The sequence below is a fragment of the Oncorhynchus masou genome, chromosome 16 (genome assembly GCF_036934945.1).
Source record: "Oncorhynchus masou masou isolate Uvic2021 chromosome 16, UVic_Omas_1.1, whole genome shotgun sequence".
NCBI classification, from domain to species: Eukaryota; Metazoa; Chordata; class Actinopteri; order Salmoniformes; family Salmonidae; genus Oncorhynchus; species Oncorhynchus masou.
In genome coordinates this window covers 26,780,261-26,800,018 of record NC_088227.1, presented here as the reverse complement: position 1 = coordinate 26,800,018, position 19,758 = coordinate 26,780,261, and the positions used below count along the sequence as shown (strand labels likewise).

Sequence of the window (19,758 nt, the reverse complement as noted above, 5' to 3'; positions counted from 1 at the left end):
CATATCATACCATACCACACCACATCACACCACATCATACCACACCACATCATACCACACCACATCATACCACACCACATCATACCACACCACATCAAACCACACCACATCATACCACACCACATCATATCATACCACACCACATCATACCACACCACACCACATCATACCACACCACACCACATCATATCATACCACACCACATCATACCACACCACACCACATCATACCACACCACATCATACCACACCACACCACATCATACCACACCACACCACACCACACCACATCATATCACACCACACCACACCACATCATATCATACCACATCACACCACACCACATCATACCACATCACACCACATCACATCATACCATATCATACCACATCACATCACATCACACCATATCATACCACACCACACCATATCACACACCACATCATATCACACCACATCATACCACACCACACCATACCACACCATATCATATCACACCACATCACACAATATCACACCACATCATACCATATCACACCACATCATAACACACCACACCACACCACATCATACCATACCACATCATACCACATCATACCACACCACATCATATCACACCATACCACATCATACCACACCACACCACATCACACCACACCACACCACATCACACCATACCACATCATACCACACCACATCACACATCACATCACACCACACCACATCACACCACACCACATCACACCACACCACACCATACCACACCACACCACATCATATCACACCACATCATATCACACCACATCACACCACACCACACCACATCATATCATACCACATCACACCACATCACACCACACCACACCATACCACACCACATCATATCACAGCACATCATATCACACCACATTATATCACACCACACCATAACATATCACACCACACCATACCACACCACACCATACCACACCACATCATATCACACCACATTATATCACACCACACCATACCATATCACACCACATAATACCACACCATACCATACCACACCACATCATACCACACCACATCATACCACATCACCACATCATACCACACCACATCATACCACACCACACCATACCACACCACACCACATCATATCACACCACATCATATCACACCACATCATATCACACCACATCATATCACACCACATCATATCACACCACATCATATCACACCACATCATACCACACCACATCATACCACACCACATCATATCACACCACATCATACCACACCACATCATATCACACCACATCATATCACACCACATCATATCACACCACACCACATCATATCACACCACACCATACCACATCATATCATACCACACCACACCACATCACACCACACCACATCATATCATACCACATCATATCACACCACACCACACCACACCACATCATATCACACCACACCACATCATACCATACCACACCACACCATATCACACCACACCACATCATACCACACCACATCATACCACACCACATCATACCACACCACATCATACCACACCACATCATACCACACCACATCATACCACACCACACCACATCATACCACACCGCATCATACCATATCATACCATACCACACCACACCATATCACACCACACCACATCATACCACACCACATCATACCACACCACATCATACCACACCACATCATACCACACCACATCATACCACACCACATCATACCACACCACATCATACCACACCACACCACATCATACCACACCACACCACATCATACCACACCACATCATACCACACCACACCACATCATACCACACCACACCACACCACACCACATCATATCACACCACACCACACCACACCACATCATATCATACCACATCACACCACACCACATCATACCACACCACATCACACCACATCACATCATACCATATCATACCACATCACATCACATCACACCATATCATACCACACCACACCATATCACACACCACATCATATCACACCACATCATACCACACCACACCATACCACACCATATCATATCACACCACATCACACAATATCACACCACATCATACCATATCACACCACATCATAACACACCACACCACACCACATCCCACCATACCACATCATACCACATCATACCACACCACATCATATCACACCATACCACATCATACCACACCACACCATACCACACCATATCATATCACACCACATCACACAATATCACACCACATCATACCATATCACACCACATCATAACACACCACACCACACCACATCCCACCATACCACATCATACCACATCATACCACACCACATCATATCACACCATACCACATCATACCACACCACACCACACCACATCACACCACACCACATCACACCACACCATACCACATCATACCACACCACATCACACATCACATCACACCACACCACACCACATCACACCACACCACATCACACCACACCACACCATACCACACCACACCACATCATATCACACCACATCATATCACACCACATCACACCACACCACACCACATCATATCATACCACATCACACCACATCACACCACACCACACCATACCACACCACATCATATCACAGCACAGCACATCATATCACACCACATTATATCAAACCACACCATAACATATCACACCACACCATACCACACCACACCATACCACACCACATCATATCACACCACATTATATCACACCACACCATACCATATCACACCACATAATACCACACCATACCATACCACACCACATCATACCACACCACATCATACCACATCACCACATCATACCACACCACATCATACCACACCACACCATACCACACCACACCACATCATATCACACCACATCATATCACACCACATCATATCACACCACATCATATCACACCACATCATATCACACCACATCATACCACACCACATCATACCACACCACATCATACCACACCACATCATACCACACCACATCATATCATACCACACCACATCATACCACACCACACCACATCATACCACACCGCATCATACCATATCATACCATACCACACCACACCATATCACACCACACCACATCATACCACACCACATCATACCACACCACATCATACCACACCACATCATACCACACCACACCACATCATACCACACCACACCACACCACACCACATCACACCACACCACATCATATCACACCACACCACATCATACCACACCACATCATACCACACCACATCATAACACACCACACCACATCATACCACACCACATCTCACCATATCATATATGATAACCAGTAACCCTGGTGTGATATGATGTGATATGATGTGGTGTGGTATGATATGACACTGTGCTTTTGAGCACCTTAAATGACATTTGGGGGAAAAAAGCTAACTCAGCTCCATCAGTCATTGAATCAGATGTCTCATTCATCACAAAACCAACTGATATTGCCAACTACTTTAATGATTTTTTAATTGGCAAGATTAGCAAACTTAGGCATGACATGCCAGTAACAAACATTAACACTACACATCCAAGTATATCTGGACAAATTATGAAAGACAAGCATAAAGTGAGTGTGGAAAAGGTGAAAAAAATGATTGTTGTCTATCACCAATGACAAGCCACTATGGTCTGACAACTTGGATGGAAATTACTGAGGAAAATAACTGATGATATTGACACTCCTATTGGCCATATTTTATATTTAAGCCTACTAGAAAGTGCGTGCCCCCAGGTCTGGAGGGAAGAATAGTAAAGTCCCGTTTACTGGCTCAAATAGCCGACCAAGACTTTTGGCACAAATGGTGTTTGACCAGATATGATGCTATTTTACAGTAAAGAAATTGACAACAAACTTTCAGCATGCTTATATTGAGGGACATTCAATAAGCACAGCACTTACACAACTGACTGATGATTGGCTGAGAGCAATTATGATAAAAAGAGTGTGGGGGCTGTTTGTTAGACTTCAGTGCGGCTTTTGACATTATCAAACATAGTTTGCTGGAAAAACATGTGTGTTATGGCTTTACACCCCCCGGCTATATTTTGGATAAAGAGTTACCTGTCTAACAGAACACCGAGGGTGTTCTTTAATAGAGGACTTTCCAACATATTCCAGGTAGAATCAGGAATTCCCCAGGGTAGCTTTCAAGGCCCATACCTTTTTTCAATCTTTACTAAGACATGCCTTCAGGCTTGCCTTCAGGCATGCCTTCAGGCTTTCAGTAAAGCCAGTGTGTCTATGTATGTGGATAACTCAACACTATACATGTCAGCTACTATAGCTTAAAGAGTTGCAGTTAGTTTCAGAGTGGGTGGCAAGGAATAGGTTAGTCCTAAATATTTTTAAAACTAAAAGCATTGTATTTGTGACAAATAATTCACTAAACCCTAAACCTCAACTAAATCTTGTAAAACTAATGTGGAAATTGAGCAAGTTGAGGTGACTAAACTGCTTGAAGTAACCCTGGATTGTAAAACTGTCATGCTCAAAACATATTGATACAACAGTAGCTAAGATGGGGAGAAGTGTGTCCATAATAAAACGCTGCTCTACCCATTAACATCGACGGGGATGTAGTGGAGCAGGTCGAGAGTTTCAAGTCCCTTGGTGTCCACATCACCAATGAACTATCATGGTCCAAACATACCAAGACAGTCGTGAAGATGGCATGACAACACCCTTTCCCCCTCAGGAGACTAAAAAGATTTGTCATGGGTTACCAGATCCTTAAAAAGGTCTACAGCTGCACCATTGAGAGCATCCTGACTGGTTGCATCACCACCTGGTATGGCAACTGCTCAGCATCTGACCGTAAGGCGCTACAGAGGGTAGTGTGTACGGCCCAGTACATCACTGGGGCCAAGCTTCCTGCCATCCAGGACCTCTATACCAGGCGTGTCAGAGGAAAGCCCAAAATATTGTCAGAGACTCCAGTCACCCAAGTCATAGACTGTTGTCTCTGCTACCGCATGGCAAGTGGTACTGGAGCACCAAGTCTAGGACCAAAAGGCTCCTTAACAGCTTCTACCCCCAAGCCATAAGACTGCTGCATAAGACCCCCACATACATGTACAAATTACCTCTAACCTGTACACCCGCACACTGACTTGGTACCGAGTCTGGGTTTGGGATAAAAGGAGAGGGGACAGGGGGTAAGAGCTAGGGTGAATGGATTTGAAAAGCCACACACTGAGAAGCACATAAATACTACACACACACGTACACAATTTAGCAAAGTACTGTTCATCCTTGCACTTCTCCCATCAATTAGAACTATAACAGTCTAGAATAATTTCTTCCTCCATCCAGGGAAGCAGGAAGGAGAGAGTGTGTGTGTAGTGGGAGTAGGACACTATGCAGTGCATTTAGAAAGTATTCAGACCCCTTGACATTTTCCACATTTTGTTACGTTACAGCCCGACTCTAAAATTAATTAAATAGCTTTTTTCCCCTCATCAATCTACACACAATACCCCATACTGAAAACGCAAAAACATGACGTTTACATATTCCGACCCTTTACTTAGTACTTTGTTGAAGCACCGTTGGCAGCGATTACAACCTCGAGTCTTGTTAGGTATGACGCGACAAGCTTGCCATGCCTGTATTTGGGGAGTTTCTTCCATTCTTCTTTGCAGATCCTCTCAAGCTCTGTCAGGTTGGATGGGGAGCATCACTGCACAGCGATTTTCAGGTTTTTCCAGAGATGTTCGATGGGGTTCAAGTCCGGGCTCTGTCTAGGCCACATTCAGAGACTTGTCCCGAAGCCACTCCTGCATTGTCTTTGCTGTCTGCTTAGGGTCATTGTCCTGTTGGAAGGTAAACCTTCAGTCTGAGGTCCTGAGTGCTCTGGAGCAGGTTTTCATCAAGGATCTCTCTGTACTTTGCTCAGTTCACCTTTACCTCGATACTGACTAGTCTACCAGTCCCTGCCACTGACAAAACATCCCCACAGCATGATGCTGCCCCCACCATGCTTCACAGTAGGGATGGTGCTTGGTTTCCTCCAGACGTGACGCTTGTCATTCAGGCCAAAGGGTTCAATCTTGGTTTCATCAGACCAGAAAATCTTGTTTCTCATTGTCTAAGAGTCTTTTGGTGCCTTTTGGCAAACTTCAAGTGAGCTGTCATGTGCCTTTTACTGAGGAGGGGCTCCATCTGGCCATAAAGGTCTGATTGGTGGAGTGCTGCAGAGATGGTTGTCCTTCTGGAAGTTTCTCACATCTCCACAGTGGAACTCTGGAGCTCTGTCAGAGTGACCATCCGGTTCTTGGTCACCTCCCTGACAAAGGCCCTTCTCCCCCGGATTGCTCAGTTTGGCCAGATGGCCAGCCTTAGGAAGAGTCTTGGTGGTTCCAAACTTCTTCCGTTTAAGAATGATGCAGTCCACTGCGTTCTTGGGGACCTTCAATGCTGCAGACATTTTTTGGTACCCTTCTCCAGATCTGTGCCTCGATACAATCCTGTCTCGGATCTCTACGGACAATTCCTTTGACCACATGGCTTGGTTTTTTCTCTGTCAACTGTCGGAGCTTATGTAGACAGATTATGTCCAATCAATTGAATTTACCAGAGGTGGACTCCAATCAAGTTGTAGAAACATCTGAAGGATGATCAATGGAAACAGGATGTACCTGTATGAGTCTCATAGCAAAGGTTCTGAATATTTATGCATGTAAGGTATTTCTGTTTTTAAAACCTGATGGGGCTATGGGAAATACTGCCCCCTTTGGATGAATTGTGTTCCCAAAGTAAACTTAAAAAAAACTGTCAAAAATTGCTAATATATGCATATAATATAATATTATAATTATAATATAATATTATTGAATAGAAAACACTCTAAAGCTTCTAAAACCGTTCGAATTATGTCTGTATGTAAAGCAGAACTCACAGGGCAGCCATTCTCCCAAACTCTCTCTCTCTCCTAAGAAAGTTGCTCCAACTTTGACATCATCGCCCCCACCCTTCCCAACCAGCTATGGATCTGGGAACAGTTTCTATTTCTTCAGCGCGCTCTCGTCTTTCAATGAGACGTGGAACGGTCGTCACATCACCAACAAACTATCATGGTCCAAACATACCAAGACAGTCATGAAGAGGACACATCACCAACGAACTATCATGATCCAAACATACCAAGACAGTCGTGAAGAGGACACATCACCAACAAACTATGATGGTCCAAACATACCAACCACGAACCGGCTCAAAGCCCGTAACAAAGGGAGACAACGTGGAGATAAGGAGTAACAAAATATATATTTATTAACTAAAGCATCTAAGGAAAATATACAATGGTGTATGTAATCAGTACTCAGTAGTGTAAGTGAGTGGTTTGCATGAATGTGATAATGCAGGGTGTTGAAAGGTGCCAAAGCAAACAAACAAAAGGCCACCAAGAACCACAACACAATCTACAATGGTGTCTGCATGGAGAGAGTCTCATCCAAGAATGTGGAAGAGGTCTATTTATCCTGGGACACACCTGGCCCAGGTGTTTCCCATGTAGCTGACGACCCTCCCCAACTCCGCCCACCGGTATCCTAACAAGGAAACAAGAACAAAGACAGAATACGGCAGACAGAGTGGGAGGGTCGTCACATCACCAACAATCTATCATGGTCCAAACATACCAAGACAGTCATGAAGAGGACACATCACCAACAAACTATCATGGTCCAAACATACCAAGACAGTCATGAAGAGGACACATCACCAACAAACTATCATGGCCCAAACATACCAAGACAGTCGTGAAGAGGACACATCACCAACAAACTATCATGGTCCAAACATACCAAGACAGTCGTGAAGAGGGCACATCACCAACAAACTATTATGGTCCAAACATACCAAGACAGTCATGAAGAGGGCACATCACCAACAAACTATCATGGTCCAAACATACCAAGACAGTCATGAAGAGGACACATCACCAACAAACTATCATGGTCCAAACACACCAAGACAGTCATGAAGAGGGCACATCACCAACAAACTATCATGGTCCAAACATACCAAGACAGTCATGAAGAGGACACATCACCAACAAACTATCATGGTCCAAACATACCAAGACAGTCATGAAGAGGGCACATCACCAACAAACTATCATGGTCCAAACATACCAAGACAGTCGTGAAGAGGACACATCACCAACAAACTATCATGGTCCAAACACACCAAGACAGTCATGAAGAGGGCACATCACCAACGAACTATTATGGTCCAAACATACCAAGACAGTTGTGAAGAGGACACATCACCAACAAACTATCATGGTCCAAACATACCAAGACAGTCGTGAAGAGGGCACATCACCAACAAACTATCATGGTCCAAACACACCAAGACAGTCATGAAGAGGGCACATCACCAACGAACTATTATGGTCCAAACATACCAAGACAGTTGTGAAGAGGGCACATCACCAACGAACTATTATGGTCCAAACATACCAAGACAGTTGTGAAGAGGGAACGACAACACCTTTTCCCCCTCAGGAGACTGAAAGGCTTTGTCATGGGTCCCCAGATCCTCAAAGGTTTCATCCTGATCGGTTGCATCACCGCCTGCTATGGCAACTGCTCGGTATCTGACAGTAAGGCGCCACAGAGGGTAGTGCGAACGGCCCAGTACATCACTGGGGCCAAGTTTCCTGCCATCCAGGACCTATATAACAGGCGGTGTCAGAGGAAAGCCCATAAAATTGTCAGAGACTCCAGTCACCCAAGTTATAGACTGTTTTCTCTGCTGCCGCATGGTAAGCGGTACCAGAGCACCAAGTCTAGGACCAAAAGGCTCCTCAACAGCTTCTACCCCCAAACCATTAGACTGCTGAACAATTCATATAATCGCCACCAGACAATTTACATTGTCCCTTTTGTACACTGCTGCTACTGGCTGTTTATTATCTATGCATAGTCACTTCACCCCCACCTACATGTACAAATTACCTCTAACATGTACACTCGCACACTGACTTGGTACCGGTACCCCCTGTATATAGCCTCTTCTTGAACTGCACTGTTGGTTAAGGGCTTGTAAGTAAGCATTTCACAGTAAAGTCTACACTTGTTGAATTCGGCGTATGTGACAAATAAAGTTTGATTTGATTTAACAGCACTATAAACAAGGCAGATCCTACAAGCCCTAGTTTTGTCACTCCTGGACTACTGTTCAGTTGTGTGGTCAGGTGCCACAAAAGGGACTTAGGAAAAATGCTATTGTCTCAGAACAGGGCAGCACGGCTGACCCTTGGATGTACACAGAGAGCTAATATTAATAATATGCATTTCAATCTCTCCTGGCTCAAAGTGGAGGAGAGATTGACTTCATCACCACTTGTATTTATGAGAGGTAATGACATGTTGAATGCACCGAGCCGTCTGTTTGAACTATTGGCACACCCATGGATATCCCACAAGACATGCCACCAGAGGTCTCTTCACAGTCCCCAAGTCCAGAACAGACAATAGGAGGTGGACAGTACTACATATAGTCATGACTACATGGACCTCTATTCCACATCAAGTAACTCATGCCAGCAGTAAAATTAGATTTAAAACCGATAAAAATGCACCTTATGGAACAGTGGGGACTGTGAAGCAACACAAACATGGGCAGGCAGACACATGCATACACACACACACACACACACACACACACACACACACACACACACACACACACACACACACACACACACACACACACACACACACACACACACACACACACACACACACACACACACACACACACACTTTGTGCAGTAGATATGTGGTAGTAGTGGAGAAGGGGCCTGAGGGCACACAGTGTGTTGTGAAATCTGTGAATGTATTGTAATGCTTTCAAAATGATATAAACTGCCTTAATTTTGCTGGACCCCAGGAAGAGTAGCTGCTGCCTTGGCAGCATCTAATGGGGATCCATAATAAATACAAATACAAATATATGTTTGCACCTTATCAATGAATAGCTGTTATTGTATGGAGACTAGTGGGGTTATGACAACCACTACCTTAACTCCTCCCCCTCTCCTCCTTCTCATCCCCCACTCCATCTCTTCATCTGATCACATTAGAGGGGGGGTGAGAAGGCCTGTTTACTCCTCTGTCTCTTTCGATTGGAGTGTGATTCAGCGATTCTAGACCATTTCAACTGGGGGGGGGGGCAAGCTGGGGCCAGTTGTACTGTTAGAGGGGCCAGTTACATTAGACGTTATTGTTGTCATCGTTTTCTTCACTGCATTGCAGGCATTAGCAGGCAAAAGACCATGTTCATAATCATCATCGTTGTCACTGTCTAATAAAGGATGTAAAAAAAAAACGATAAGAAAAATGAGTTATGTAAAAATGATTTCATACTCCACATTTAGGGGGGCCACAAGTGGGTCCAAAATTGTTGTCACAGGGGCACTGCCCCCCCCCCAGAGCTGCCACTGGAGTGATTAGGAGGGAAGTGAAGGTGTGTGTTTGAGACGCCTACTAGACTTCTCATCCTTTACATTACAACAACAACAAACGATCATTGGCCTATGTTGCACATTAGTCACTACGGCTCAGGTCAAAAATAAGAACCATTGTTTCCAACAGACTGTGTACAATAGACCAATTAGAGCTGAGAATATTTAGGGCTGGATTCAATCCGTATCGCCGAAGTATCTCGGAAGATCCGTGTTAAAATGTAAAGGTGTTTCCTGATTCCCTCGTCTTTTTATGGATGTCTAGCTTGACTGAACCATAGTCCCAGTTTGTGTAAGATAGAATGTGACGGCCCTGCCCGGCTGTGGGGAAAACATCCTGTGGTTACCTACATTGTGGGGCGGTAGGTAGCCTAGTGGTTAGAGCGTTGGACGAGTAACCGAAAGGTTGCAAGATCGAATCCCCGAGCTGACAAGGTAAAAATGTTGTTTTGCCCCTGAACAAGGCAGTTAACCCACTGTTCCTAGGCTGTCGTTGAAAATAAGAATTTGTTCTTAACTGACTTGCCTAGTTAAATAAAGGTAAAATAAAAAAGTTGGCTCACAACAAAAAATTGACCTTTTTTTTTTTTTTTACAGCAATTCTCTTGTTGTCTGCTTATTTTAAGACAATTAAAAAACTACATTTAAGAAAGAACATGTCTAAAGATGACTTTTCAACATTGCCTGAGCGTTCACACTACTTAGAAAAACATATTATAGGGTTTTTAATGTTGGTGGTAGCAGCCACATGAGTGAGTGCTAGCGAGCTACCAATTGATTCAAGATCAACAACACAAACAAACAATACAGCTAGAAGTAGTGAGTGGAGTTACAAACAACCACAAGTTAAAATGTCTTACAGTACCTTTCATTCAATGTTTTCCACACACATAGCTACAGTGCCTTGCGAAAGTATTCGGCCCCCTTGAACTTTGCGACCTTTTGCCACATTTCAGGCTTCAAACATAAAGATATAAAACTGTATTTTTTTGTGAAGAATCAACTTCAAGTGGGACACAATCATGAAGTGGAACGACATTTATTGGATATTTCAAACTTTTTTAACAAATCAAAAACTGAAAAATTGGGCGTGCAAAATTATTCAGCCCCCTTAAGTTAATACTTAATACTTTGTCAGATGAAACCAAAATTGAACTTTTTGGCAACAATGCAAAACGTTATGTTTGGCGTAAAAGCAACACAGCTCATCACCCTGACCACAACATCCCCACTGTCAAACATGGTGGTGGCAGCATCATGGTTTGGGCCTGATTTTCTTCAGCAGGGACAGAGAAGATGGTTAAAATTGATGGGAAGATGGATGGAGCCAAATACAGGACCATTCTGGAAGAAAACCTGATGGAGTCTGCAAAAGACCTGAGACTGGGACGGAGATTTGTCTTCCAACAAGACAATGATCCAAAACATAAAGCAAAATCTACAATGGAATGGTTCAAAAATAAACATATCCAGGTGTTAGAATGGCCAAGTCAAAGTCCAGACCTGAATCCAATCGAGAATCTGTGGAAAGAACTGAAAACTGCTGTTCACAAATGCTCTCCATCCAACCTCACTGAGCTCGAGCTGATTTGCAAGGAGGAATGGGAAAGAATTTCAGTCTCTCCATGTGCAAAACTGATAGAGACATACCCCAAGCGACTTACAGCTGTAATCGCAGCAAAAGGTGGCACTACAAAGTATTAACTTAAGGGGGCTGAATAATTTTGCATGCCCAATTTTTAAGTTTTTGATTTGTTAAAAAAGTTTGAAATATCCAATAAATGTCGTTCCACTTCATGATTGTGTCCCACTTGAAGTTGATTCTTCACAAAAAAATACAATTTTATATCTTGTTCTTGGTCTTTTTTTCTTTCTTCTTCTATGGTATATTAGCGATTGCACAATTTAATGTTCATTCTGCCACCTACTGTGCGGGATGGAAACAAGATTCCCAAAAATGTAACAAAATACAGAAAAATGACCAAACTACCAAAAAATAAATAAACAAACTAATCTTTTTCTGTTAAAAATAAATACAACAGATCCCTACACAGGCTTAAGGGGAACCTAGGAGGGGGGATCTTTTGGCACCAGTACCCCTGGCAAGTCCCAAAACCTTTCTGCAGCAGCCATAACAATGTCCACTTTCTTAGACTTCTTTGAGACTTGTGCCGTACAGTTTATAACTGTGGCAATGAACACCAAAAAATCCCCCTTTTTAACCTACAGGGTGTCTTTTGACTGGCAGCAAACATTCACTACAGGCTGTGGTGAGGTTCTCAAACTTTTAATCTCCTCCTCATGGGGATTCGAATGACCGCTCTAACTTTTACCTGCCTCAATCTCCTTCAGCCTGACAGGGCACTCCGGGAACTCAGAATTATGATCCTCATCACAATAGCACGACTGTCGTCCTTCTACACACCATTCTTCAATATACTCTGTCCACACACTTGAAACATAGCCAAATCCTTTGCAATTCTTACACTACAATGTTTTGGGGAGGAAAGCTTTTGTCCATTCAGAACATTTACCTTCACCAACTTTGCACGACACGTTGCGTGATTTGAACTCATCATCCACTTCCGCCATATTTTTGATTGCACCGTCGCCACATCTCCCATTTAGCCTGAAGCCACAGGGCTCTTCTTGCAGGCTCTATTTCCCTAGACGGGACCATTTTGAGCCGTAGGTTGGGATTTTTGATCTGCACATTGAACAACACAGCAGCTTTTCCACATTGTTTTGTTATTTCTTAATAACAGAAAATCAACAATGTAGTTGGTTCTTTTACAATGGGGATTAATTGGAAATAACGTTTGTTTTCTTGTGGCTGTGGTCGAAGGGGAATTCCTTATTATTACATGCATATCGACTCGGAGTATACCACGGTTACCACCGCCAATCTCCCATCCTTGTCTGCCTGCCGTACCGGACTGAACCATACTACCATCAGATACTTGATATCTGTATCCTTTTATTAGATAAAAATATCAAACATCCTTCCTCCAAAGGACATTAGGAAATGACCCTCTTGAAATGCAGCCACTATAATGCTTCTATTCCCTGTCTTTTTTTGAACTGATGCCTCGCTTCATGCCCTCTGAACATGCCCCTATACCAAACGAGCCACACCAACGTCTGACTTACATCCCAGTCTGCCTGTCTGAGCCATTACCTTGTAATTAAATCAAATCATTTAGGCAAGTACAAACCTCCATGAACTTTTGTGCACCCTCAACATAGAAAAACTATGGGTGCATCTCAATACTCTAAAATGTTTCTCTCTCCTTGTCTCTTCTCCTTCATCTTTACTGGTCTGAAACATAAAAATAACAATTAACACAGCAGAAAGCAATATGGTGGATAACTACCAGGAATGTGCTTTCACCTGTCACCTGTCACCTGTCAGAGCAAATGGAGGAAAGGAGACGAGGGAAGGAGACATGGGGAAGAGACGAGGCAAGGAAGCCACTTGAGACTATTGATATTCACCCAATGGCTGCTCAGTGCAATGATGTTTTCACACAAATAATGAATATGGTGGCCATATTAGGACAGCCTCGGGCACAGCAGGAGTTGCCTTACTGCTGACAAAGAGGCTGTCCTATGGACACTGTACATGTATAATAAATGGGCTTTGGTCTGACACCAGAAGTCAGGCAATGTCACTGACATAGAAAGCATGTTGCTACCATCTACTGGGGACATTGATTTAGTCAGAGTGCTTGAGAGTAACTCATCATATGAGTCTACCTGAGCCAGCAGAGGGCAGTGTTACACTACCTTTACAACAGATCTGTGCCAAGTGTGGGGATGGGAGGGAGGGAGTGGCCATTTTTCTATTTACACTAATGGGGCTAGTTTCCTGGACACCGATTACACATAGTCCTGTACTAAAAAACACTAAATGGACATGCTTCATTGAGCCAGGACAAGGCTTAATCTGTGTCTGGGAAACTGGCCCATGGGGTCCTCACAGTTACACTAAATTAAGGCCAATAAACGGAGCCTTCTAAGGCCAGGAAGCAGGAGGAGGAAAGGCAACAATATCACTGATTCAACTCACTTTCTTGTATGAATGTATTGTGTGAAAGACATAGCAGGAAGAGTAAATGTTGTCAACAAGGCCGGAGTTAGAGAAACTATAAGAAGACTCCCTAGAGTCATGAATAATAATATTCACGTTTATATTTACTTTGCTATGACTATCTAGTGATTGAATCTCTCCCTCCCTCATCACATTTTTTCTTACACAATAACACTACAAATAATATCTCTCTTTCACACACACACACACACACACACACACACACACACACACACACACACACACACACACACACACACACACACACACAGGCACAGGCACACACACACAGGCACACATACTGATTTAAATAAGTCTCGTGCGCCACATTAACACGGTTATATAACATTATTCATGTCGCCTACTTTTGGCCAGCTAATAGCCTTACCAAGCAACATTATTGACTAAATGCAGGATAATTTCGCTGTGACAATTTAGGTCAAATTAAGATCTGAAATCTGTCTAGTACTGATATATGTTTGTGTTTGAGAGAGTGAAGAGAGGGAAGGTTATCATCATGAGGTGTAATGCATGGTGTCCCCATTACTGATTCAGGAAGAAGTCTCTGAACCGTAGCCCTTTGGGTACACCACAACCGGAAAGCACACACAGGCCCTGGATCAGTGGTTACACAAAACAACAAGTCCTGAAACATAACATTAGCTTTTATTCATTCAAGCAAACTGTTACAATTACATAAGTTACATGTTACACGGTTTGATATTTTTTGAACCCAGGGTTCGGTTTCCCCGTCCCCAAACATAGAAACAGCTAATCCATACGAGTGCAGGCAAAAAGTAGTAACGGCACGATACATTCATGAACTCAACAATATGTCTGTACAAACAATAAGGCAAGTTGAAGAGAGAGAAAGTAGAAAGAGAGAAAGAAGGAAGAGAGAAAGAAAAGGACGGCAGACATCATCTTCTTCAAAGGGGGCAGTGAAGGCAGATAAATCATTCTTTCTCTCCAGAGTCCCGCCCCCTTGGGCAGCAGAAACACAGGTAGACCCATGCTGTTCATTTATCTATATTCTTCATAGTAACTGTTAGTGTTCTAGAGTCGAACGAGGTAAGGCTTCTTGTTAGTCAGCAGACACAGAGTGGGGGACCCTGGGAAATAAGCTGCCTTTGATATCCATTCTGTAAAGTGGTTCTTATTGGGCAGACACTACTGTAAAGTGGTTCCTGTTGGTCAGCACTACAATAAAGAGGTTCTTATTGGTCAGACACTACTGTAAAGTGGTTCCTGTTGGTCAGCACTACTGTAAAGTGGTTCTTATTGGTCAGACACTACTGTAAAGTGGTTCCTGTTGGTCAGCACTACAATAAAGAGGTTCTTATTGGTCAGACACCACTGTAAAGTGGTTCCTGTTGGTCAGACACTACAATAAAGATGTTCTTATTGGTCCGACACCACTGTAAAGTGGTTCCTGTTTGTCAGACACTACTGTAAAGTGGTTCCTGTTGGTCAGCACTACAATAAAGAGGTTCTTATTGGTCAGCACTACTGTAAAGTGGTTCTTATTGGTCAGACACTACTGTAAAGTGGTTCCTGTTGGTCAGCACTACAATAAAGAGGTTCTTATTGGTCAGACACCACTGTAAAGTGGTTCCTGTTGGTCAGACACTACAATAAAGATGTTCTTATTGGTCAGACACCACTGTAAAGTGGTTCCTGTTGGTCAGACACTACAATAAAGAGGTTCTTATTGGTCAGACACTACTGTAAAGTGGTTCCTGTTGGTCAGCACTACAATAAAGAGGTTCTTATTGGTCAGCACTACTGTAAAGTGGTTCTTATTGGTCAGACACTACTGTAAAGTGGTTCCTGTTGGTCAGCACTACAATAAAGAGGTTCTTATTGGTCAGACACCACTGTAAAGTGGTTCCTGTTGGTCAGACACTACAATAAAGATGTTCTTATTGGTCAGACACCACTGTAAAGTGGTTCCTGTTGGTCAGACACTACAATAAAGAGGTTCTTATTGGTCAGACACCACTGTAAAGTGGTTCCTGTTGGTCAGACACTACAATAAAGAGGTTCTTATTGGTCAGACACCACTGTAAAGTGGTTCCTGTTGGTCAGCACTACAATAAAGAGGTTCTTATTGGGCAGACACTACTGTAAAGTGGTTCCTGTTGGTCAGCACTACAATAAAGAGGTTCTTATTGGTCAGACACTACTGTAAAGTGGTTCCTGTTGGTCAGCACTACAATAAAGATGTTCTTATTGGTCAGACACTACTGTAAAGTGGTTCCTGTTGGTCAGACACTACTGTAAAGTGGTTCCTGTTGGTCAGCACTACAATAAAGATGTTCTTATTGGTCAGACACTACTGTAAAGTGGTTCCTGTTGGTCAGACACTACTGTAAAGTGGTTCCTGTTGGTCAGCACTACAATAAAGAGGTTCTTATTGGTCAGACACTACTGTAAAGTGGTTCCTGTTGGTCAGACACTACTGTAAAGTGGTTCCTGTTGGTCAGCACTACAATAAAGATGTTCTTATTGGTCAGACACTACTGTAAAGTGGTTCCTGTTGGTCAGACACTACTGTAAAGTGGTTCCTGTTGGTCAGCACTACAATAAAGAGGTTCTTATTGGTCAGACACTACTGTAAAGTGGTTCCTGTTGGTCAGACACTACTGTAAAGTGGTTCCTGTTGGTCAGCACTACAATAAAGATGTTCTTATTGGTCAGACACTACTGTAAAGTGGTTCCTGTTGGTCAGACACTACTGTAAAGTGGTTCCTGTTGGTCAGCACTACAATAAAGATGTTCTTATTGGTCAGACACCACTGTAAAGTGGTTCCTGTTGGTCAGACACTACTGTAAAGTGGTTCCTGTTGGTCAGACACTAGTCTAGTATAGTATACCATATGGCTCCAAACTTCATGACACTTCCTTGCTGCCAAGATACATTACGGTGGCTCTTTGAGGACACACATACTCAGATAATAAAACATTTGCCTAAACTTGACAGACATGTCCTTGGGTGACATAAGGGAACGATTAACATAGATTAGCTCGGATCACTCAATAACTTCCTTCTAATGTCTCACAATTATCCTTCTTTATCTTCATCATCACAATCATACAACAATCATCAGATAACATATCAGACCATCATCACAATATGCCCTTGTTCTGAGGTGATAAGTCAAATCCTGGTAATATAAAAACAAACAACGACTCCAATAAATCTCCTCAGCAAACAACCACAGCCGACTGATACTCAGGATGGCTACCATCCTTCAAGTGGTTCATATTGGCAACAACAGGCCCATTTAAAAACGGCAAGTGTTTTTCTGTAAGAAAAGAAACTCAAAATAGAGATAATAAAATACAGAATCAATTCACCTACACTTTGGCCCACCAGGTGGCAGGATAGTATCAGAACTAAGGACAGAAGACTCAGGCCACCTCGTCACGTTGACACTCAACAGCAAGAAACAAAGGGGGGGGGGGGAATGTGTGGTTGTTAATAGCTTTTCTTTAAAAGGTTATCAGAAACAAAAAAAACTGTTTGGTTAACGTTCATTTTTTAAACAACTGTACATGAGGAGGATTTCATACAATTGGAGGATAAAGAAGGAAAATAACATGAACCACTGAACAATGTGTCGTAGTGTAGAAAATGAGTACAAAAACATTTCCCGACCAGAACATGGGGAACAAACAACTGAAATTGATATTTTCCTACAAACACACCAAGAACAGTATATGACAGAGAACAAGAGGGACAGAGGGAGAGAGAGAAAGTGAAAGGGAGATGTAAGAGGGAGCGAAAGGGAGAGAATAGAGAGAGAGGGGGAGGAGAGAGAAATAGGGAGAGGTAGAGAGGGAGAGAAAGAGATGGAGGTGTAGAGAGAGAAAAAGAGAGAGATGGAGGAAAAATAGGGGGAGAGAGGATAGAAAGAATGGGGAGTGAGAAAGAGGGGGAGAGAGAGAGAGGTGTAGAGGATGACAGGTGAGGGGGTAAAACAGGACTGACAGAGGATAGTGGTTGTAAGGATGGATTCTGATCTCTAAAGGGCGTACAGTTGGGTGACAGTTTTGCCTTTTGTCCCCCTCTCTTTTCTTTTCCCCTCCCTCCATCTCATTCACTCCATCCAGTCTCCCTCGTCGAACTCGGACTCGTCCTCTGAGTCGGAGTACTCGACGGCAATGCGTCGGGACAGGATGGTGGCCACGTCGTTCCCAACACGCTCGTGTTTGGCTGCCTCCTGCTCTCTTTGCTCCTCCACCTTCCGGAGCTGGATACCTGGGGAGGGAAGGGGAGAGGGATTATGGCAACCTACAAGAGAGAATGTATCAGCTCTCTTCTGTTATAAAACTGTCCAATGACTACGCACATTGACAGTCATGCACAATAAACAGATCTACTGGCTGTTACACCGAGGCCCCACCCACCTTTGCGGATGGCCTCCAATAGGACACTGCGTGCATCGCTGATGGGCGGCAGGTTGGCGGAGTGTTTCTTCCCACTGGAGTGAGAGAGCGGGGACGCCATGGCACCTGACAGGAAGGAAGGCACGGGGGGTGGGCCCGGCGGGCAGGGGGAGGAGCTCCGTAATCCTGGGAGGGGTGGGGGAGGGGGCGGAGGAGGCAGCACGGTGCCATCTGATTGGCCAGGGGTCGGGCCCCTGTCCAGGACCTGCTGGAGACGGGCTGGGGAGGAGATGTGGAGGGGAGGTGCCACTGGGGGAGGGGCTGGGTGGAGGACGCCAGGGGCGATCTGGAGAGGGGCAGGGGGAGGGGGGATGGCCGGGGGCTGCTGCTGGATGGGTAGAGGAGGAATAGGAGGAGGAGGGGTGCCCCGAGGGCCAAAACCAGACATGGAAGGCAAGGGAGGAGGTGGAGGGGGCAAGGGGGGTGGCGGAGGGGGAGGTGTGTTGGAGTTGAAGCCATGAGTCTGTGCTGGAGATTGGGGTCTGCTGTCTGAAAAACCTGAACTGGAGCTGAGGAGAGGGAAAAGAGAAAGACAGAGTTACTGTTAATTGAAAGCTAACTGAACTGCAGTGCACTAATAGAGAAGATGTGACAAATATATATCAGGTGGGAGAGAGGGAGCAAGAAATGGAAGAAAATCTTGCAGAGATAACAGGAAGATGGAGA

General features: G+C 43.9%; 1 protein-coding gene across 3 annotated transcripts in view; it reads right to left on the bottom strand.

The window, feature by feature from the left end:
• Positions 1-15,287: 15,287 nt before the first annotated feature.
• Positions 15,288-19,758, bottom strand: part of LOC135557761 (actin-binding protein WASF1-like) — a 119,670-nt gene continuing 115,199 nt past the window's right edge. For all 3 annotated transcript variants that reach the window (XM_064991344.1, XM_064991346.1, XM_064991345.1), the window contains 2 exons: positions 19,054-19,601; positions 15,288-18,904 (listed from right to left, as the gene is read on the bottom strand). In XM_064991344.1, coding sequence (XP_064847416.1) covers positions 18,744-18,904; positions 19,054-19,601 — 709 coding nt within the window. In that variant the 3' untranslated portion in view covers positions 15,288-18,743. The remainder of the gene's footprint in view (positions 18,905-19,053; positions 19,602-19,758) is intronic.